The 6,710-nt window shown below is 44.2% G+C and overlaps 1 protein-coding gene across 2 annotated transcripts in view; it reads left to right on the top strand.

The window, feature by feature from the left end:
* creb5b (cAMP responsive element binding protein 5b) overlaps positions 1 to 6,710 on the top strand; it is a 36,879-nt gene that overhangs the window by 28,888 nt on the left and 1,281 nt on the right. For both annotated transcript variants that reach the window (XM_032519140.1, XM_032519139.1), the window contains exons 8-9: positions 4,353 to 4,688; positions 5,987 to 6,214. In XM_032519140.1, the coding sequence (XP_032375031.1) occupies positions 4,353 to 4,688; positions 5,987 to 6,214 (564 nt within the window). The remainder of the gene's footprint in view (positions 1 to 4,352; positions 4,689 to 5,986; positions 6,215 to 6,710) is intronic.

Genomic DNA, 6,710 nt, shown 5'->3' with positions numbered 1-6,710 from the left:
GTGTGTGTGTGTGTGTGTGTGTGTGAAAGAGAGAGAGAGAGAGAGAAAGAGAAAGAGAGAAGGGGGGACGTTACTGCCTCTCTAGGCGAGAGGGAAATCTAATAAAATTGAACTAATGGGGGTGTGGAGTTTTAGGGCACAGAGAGTGGGTTTTGCAGACAGGCACTGGTGGGTATTGGTGGTGGTTGAGAGGAGGAGAATGGAAATGGATCCTCTGAGTGCTTGGCAAAGCAGCAGAGCCAAACTCCGGCTTTCAACTGCAGATGGTGAACCCTTGTCGGATTTAGAGCACGAGTTAGGGGGCCTTGGCCCACAAGAAACGCTGCCAGGAAAGTTACAGCTATGATATATTATTCAATTAGAAGTACGGAGGGCTTGCACATGATTACTAGTGTTCTAGTATAGTCTTAACAAAAGGCTGACAGAGACAGACAGGAGCTTGAATGTTGCTCCTTGGACTCTTTAATGTGAAGCGGAAGATCTCCATTTGAAACTGTGATCTTTTAGCACTTAAACAATGACTCCACAGACTGGTTAAATATTTCGAACCTGCTATAAGGCGCCAGAGGGCCACAGGTCCCCTGACACCACACTGCTCTACTTTTAAGGGGAATAAAAGTGCTCACCCTGACCTCGCTGGGTTTGATTTACCCATCGTGAGGCGGGTGTGGTCTCTTCCCTTTGTACCTGCTCTGTGCTCTTGCTTCCTTAATAGATATGAAGTCATCTGGCGAGGAGAAACCTGAGTGTGTTCTCAGGATGTGCCCAGAGCACTCACAGGGACATCATTCAAAGCCTCCCGTGTCACAGAGGAAGCAGCCATTAATAAATATCATTAATGGGTGATCACCTGGTATCGCTGAAACCACATAAATGAGAAAAGCCTAAAAAAAAGAGTGGGAGTGGAGAGGTCAGGTGGCAAAGGTCTGAGAAGAGAGAGCTCCCCTCTGGGCAAAATATGGCTGAACGAGGTATGGTGTTCTAACAATGGAAAATCAATAGTATAGTACACTTACAGACTGTGTGAAAGGTAGTGTCAAATGCATGTGATTACATATATAGACTGCTAATTTATAGATTTATCCTAGAAGTGACTTGTCTTTATGGTGTCATGGGCTGCTCATCCTCTTGTTTTGTCTTTGCTGTGTTTTTTCAAATTTTCAACAACAGCAGGGCAGACAGTGCTAGGACAGACTGTGTGCCATCCCATCTGTGAGAGCCTTGTACCACCACAGGCCGACACCTGAACTGACTTAATGACTGTTTTCTGTAGCGGCCATGTTGCTGCAGGAGAAATGCATACGTATGTGTGTGTGTGTTATTAGAGTAAAATGAATGTGGTGGTTAAGTTCTTGTGCTTAGCACAGTCTGGGGGAAAATACAACCATGTGTTAAAGAGTCATTAGGGAGCTGATGAAGGTGTTTAAGAATCACAGCCTGCTCATCATCGCTCTGCTAACGTCCCGTAGTTGCGTCACTGTGGTTCTGGATACAAAGACTTAAGTTTTGGCCGAGGTGGGTTTAACTGAGCTGGAGTCTCAACTCCAGATGGAGCAGTAGCAGACACTTGTGCAGAGATAGCCTCAGGAATAAGTTTATATCACGGTAAGGGTTTTCTCTTTTGACTCAATTTGAACCTTGTTTTTTTTTCTTTAAACTCTAGGTTAATTTGAGTTTGTTAATATAATACCTGCCACTTATTTAGGTAGTCGACTTTTATTGCTATGCTTCTTTACGTTTTGGATCTGTTGGTTATGTGGGATCAGCTATGCTTACTTGGTTCAACAATGTAAATATGAACTTGTGTTTAGTGAAACAGGTCCTTTTCTTTTGTGTTTTGTCTCAATCCTGTTTGTAACCATCACCACTAAGGCTTTTGGAGTGGCCCCTCAGCTTTTTGACCTGCCTCTGTACTCTGACACTCATGGGCCTCTTCGGATGCAGGCTAATTCAATTAATAAACGGATAGCACTGCAATACCAGCTGGACAGCTGTCAGAGACACTGATAAATGAGCACTAGCCGTCTTGGGCCAATGTGTGTGGGGAGGAGACACTAGAAGCCATCTAATCTTCCCCTACTCCTGCTCTCTCTCTCTCTCTTTTTCCCACTGCCCTCCTTCACCTCCATTTTACCCTATTTGTCCTTCTCCCCTGGCGTCTGGTTGACAGGGAGTCAGACAGCTCCAGATGAGCATCTTACCCACACACATGCAACTTTACTAGGGCCTCAAAAAACAGACCTACACAGGCAGCCAGCAGATTCCTTTGGCTTCTGTCCATTCAGGTGACTGCCTGCTCTGTGTGGCAGGAGATTGTCAAACTCTGATTGGTTTTCTCTTTCTCAAGAGGGGTGGGTCTCACCTCTCTGGTTCTGACTGACAAGCTGAAGGGAAGTTGTTTAGTGTGGGCTGTCAGCCTCAGAATTCATCCTGCGAGTCACAGAAGATGTCCTTGTCAACACTGGTGACTATAATTGATATTTGTAAGCTAGTTTAAATCCCTTTTTTGTTTTGTTTGCATGTCTGCTAACTTGTTGTTATTTGTGCATGTTTATGGCATAGAAAGATAGCCAGTACATAAACGCAGAGTGTAAACGGACTGTAACAGATACTGTTGATAAGTAACAATATATTAAAGTAAGTCAGAGCATCTCAGTGATCAAATGTTAACCTCAATGAGTTTTGGTATGACTGTGATGCTGTGGACAGCTGCAGGCCTGGGGCCCCCCGCTGTGTGTTAGTGTATACTCTGTGGTATTTTAACCCCTTGTGTTACCGAGCGAAAAGAAGATGGGCTGTGGAGTTGTGCTGTTGAGGCTGTGGGGAAGGCAGTTAGCAGGGGTTAGGGTGTGATCAGATAGGGATAAACATTAAACCAATTTATAAAAATGTTGACATTGAGGGGCAAGCATGTAGCTCCAAAAATGGAGCGCTGTTTCGCTATGTCAGGCATACCATGGTTTGACAAGCAGAAACTATACTCAGCCAAAACAGGCTTGGCAAGGTCATAATTTCACTGTGCTGGTTTCATGTGCAGTTAATCACTGAGCTGAGTATGGAAAGTAAAGTAAAGTGGACAAGTAAAGACAACTAGACTACTAGTAAATCCTTTCACAAATACATATATGCCATTTGTAAATATAATACAAACCAGAAGGGTAGGCTCTTTTTTGACTGCCTGAATTCTAAAATGATTTATTTGAATGTCTTCTTCCTCCAGGTAAAAAGCTTTCCACTTATGAACGGTATGAGAGAAGAGTGGAGGGCTGATGTTTTTCTCTGGTCATGTCTTAGCATTGTGATCCAGACCAGCTGGATGCCATTCCCAATGGGAATCATGAATGTGAAGGTTGTTAAAAGATATGGAGCCCTGGACACAGCGTGGACTCACTGACAGCTGCTGGGAGAAGGGGGAAGGGAGCAGAGTGAGGAAAGAAAGCACTGGGAAAGAGAACAGAAAACTTTGTGGAATTCACAACAGTATCCTCGAAATGAATGCCTTTGTTTTCAGGTTTGTTTCTAACCATTAGCACCATCACCAAACTGAAGTATTTATTTAAGTTAATGAAAGTATTTATTCACATCATCAGTAGTGCACTTGCTAAAAAGATGTGCATTGATCAAAATTCAACCATCTCAACACTCTCTCATCTGGTTATTCCTACAGTGGTTAAAATGTAAACAAGTCATGAAATGGTTCAGACATGGATTCTTTTACATTTTGTCTAGGTTTGTGTACAACTGATGAAGCCTGAAGACATACTTTGGCACTTGAATACTTTTTTTTTCTGGTCTTGCGGTTGTCTTTATGTGATGCCCAGAAAAACAGACTCTTGAGGAGAGGTGCATTCAGTAAACACGAGGAACACAAGCACACCTTCAGAGAGCCTCTCTCTGGTCTCTCTCCCAGTCCGCTCTGAGACACCGGTCCAGTCAGGGCTAAGTAGACCACGCTGTTAAAGCAACAAACCTCCTGCTGGGTCAACAGCAAGGGAGCAGTTTGAGGCTCACACCTTGCCAGCAAGCTCATCTTGTAGTCAGGCACACACACACACACGCACGCATAGAGGAGGGAGGGCTATTAGGAATATGAGGAGGAGGGACTGGTGGGATGGCAATCACAGAAGGTAAAGCGGGGGAATGACAAGACTGAAGGAGAGACAGAGGACAGCCTAAGTGGCTTTGATTTGTTCTCCTGACATATGAATTCATGGAGCCATTAATCATCTCCTAGTCAGCACATGAACCCGCTCTGTAACTGTTGATAATTAGCACCCTGAGAGATGAGAGCATTATATTTTCACAGAAAAGGATGTTAAACATTGTGTTTTGTGTCCTTTTTGTCTACTCAGAGGCTGAAGGCTGCACTTTCACACCACCCGGGTACCATTGCCAACGGCAACATGAACTCCATGGGCCACATGATGGAGATGATGTCATCGCGGCAGGAGCAAGGCACCCACCATCACATGCACTCGCACCCGCACCAGCACCAGCACCAGCACCTCCAAGCCCCTCCTCACGCGTACCAGCACCACGGCCACCACCACCACAACCAGGGCCACGGGCAGGGTGGACACCACCACCCGCAGGGACACAACCCCCATCAAAACTCCCACAATCCCCACTTACATCCTGGGCACCCACACCAGACCTCACCGCACCCTCCAATGCACTCTGCTTCTCATGTAAGCAAAGCTCATTCCTGGGAGAGCCAAAGCTTTTTAGAAAGAGCCACAAAGTCAATAACACAAATAACTACACTGCACATTAATACCTCTTATATAGCTAGATGCCACTGTATATCATACATGTTTCATGACTAAAAAGAAAGACAGCTCTTTAAAAGCCATGTGAGCAGTTCTAAAGTCAGCTATTAGTGGTTTAGTATACAACAGTTAGGTATAGCTGAAATAATGCTTAAAATTCACAGTAATTGATGGATGATCACATTTTCCCTTGCTGCAGCCATAATGCCAAGTAGTTTCCTGGCAACCATCTCAAAGGAAATATTTTCCTTTAAGGTTGGTCATCTACAGGTCGGTGTCAGATACCTGCCACGGAGGGAAAGGGTCATGTACAGGCCGCAAAGTAGCCATTATAAAGGATGCTTACTACTGTCTTTTGGTGTTTTTGAAAACTATACTCAACGCCATCCTGCACAAGTTGCCATTATGTGGCCACAATATTGTCAAGGTGCAGAACGAGTCCTATGATGATCAGACAGCCGTGGCTTATCATCCTGGAATATCTAGGCTGTGAATATTTTTGGTTTAATTTTAATTAAAAGTTTGAAAGTGTTGCTCACAACAAAAAAATAACATTATGTGAGACACTTTGTCCTTGCATTGTCTAACGGCCTTTGCAATGCCAAGCATTTTGGATCAAGGACAGTCCGACATCAAGAAATGCAATTCACTGTATGTTCCAAATGTATCATTGAGACGTTTAAACAACACTCTCTGTGTGGACAGAGGCTATTGAAGCAGCTTGTATTTTCCATGGTTCCCATAAAAAATGGTAATGATCTGAAAGCTGAAAACACTTGACCTTGCCAAATATATGTCAAGATCTGTCAGTGCACGTACCGTTTTAGAAGCGAGTCTTTTGACTGCGTCTGGTGGTGTTAGACGAATTGGGAGTGGGCGGTGGAAAACTGCCTCCTCACACCTCTTTAACAAGGTGGGCAAGCTGGTGAATCAGCCCAGTCACTCACTCTGTCACAACTGACGCCCATAGCCCAGCTCACAGGGCACATGGCACAACCAGATGTTGTTTTTGGGGAAGTTGCCAGACATGGAATAGCTGCAGGAGGTAATGTATAGATGCTTGTATTGAGGCCTTTAGTGCAGTGGAGCTGTGACAGCAGACAGGTAGCTGGATGTTTTTCCAGCTGTGTCAGAATGGTTACATGTCTGGTTGGCAGACAGACATGGTCCCATCAGAGAGCTCAGTGATGCTGATACCTTTTCCTCCTGTGTTTCAGATGTCACCTGCAACCCAGCAGATGCATCCCACGCAGACACTGCAGTCTCCGCCACCCAGCGGTGGCCGGCGCAGGCGAGTAGTGGATGAGGATCCGGATGAACGTCGGCGGAAGTTTCTGGAGCGGAACAGAGCGGCGGCAACCAGATGCAGACAGAAGAGAAAAGTGTGGGTGATGTCATTAGAGAAGAAAGCGGAAGAGCTCACTCAGACCAACATGCAGCTTCAGGTACACAATGAATATCAGGTGTAACCCTCTGAACTTCTACAACTTCAACTTCTACATTTGACTCAATTCTTTATGATATTATCCAGTTCTGCACAAGAGATAATGGTGTTGAGTTGCAATCTTATGAGTAAACACTCATAACATGACCAGTTGGATGTTATCAGGGTTGGACTGAAGAAACATCTGAAACGCTATTTTGCTATTTAGAAGGATTAAAAAATGTATGGTAAAAATCTAAGCCTGAGAGCTCCAAAAACACTGGATCCTACAATTCTCATAATGCAAATGAATAGCATCATTTGCAAACACCACGTCCCAAATTTGTATCACACGTTTTAAATTTAAATTTTAAAAGTCATAAACCCAATCCAAGACATGAAATAGTCCTGCTAGTCTATTGTTTGTTTCCAATAGACTCATAGTAATAGGTATCAAGTGATACAGTAGTGTAGCATGCTTTAATTGTAAATTCCCTGATTTATAGTCTTGAAATATT

This window comes from Etheostoma spectabile, chromosome 6, assembly GCF_008692095.1.
Source record: "Etheostoma spectabile isolate EspeVRDwgs_2016 chromosome 6, UIUC_Espe_1.0, whole genome shotgun sequence".
NCBI classification, from domain to species: domain Eukaryota; kingdom Metazoa; phylum Chordata; class Actinopteri; order Perciformes; family Percidae; genus Etheostoma; species Etheostoma spectabile.
The sequence above is the reverse complement of the archived record's forward strand: the minus strand, read 5'-3'. Positions and strand labels throughout refer to the sequence as shown.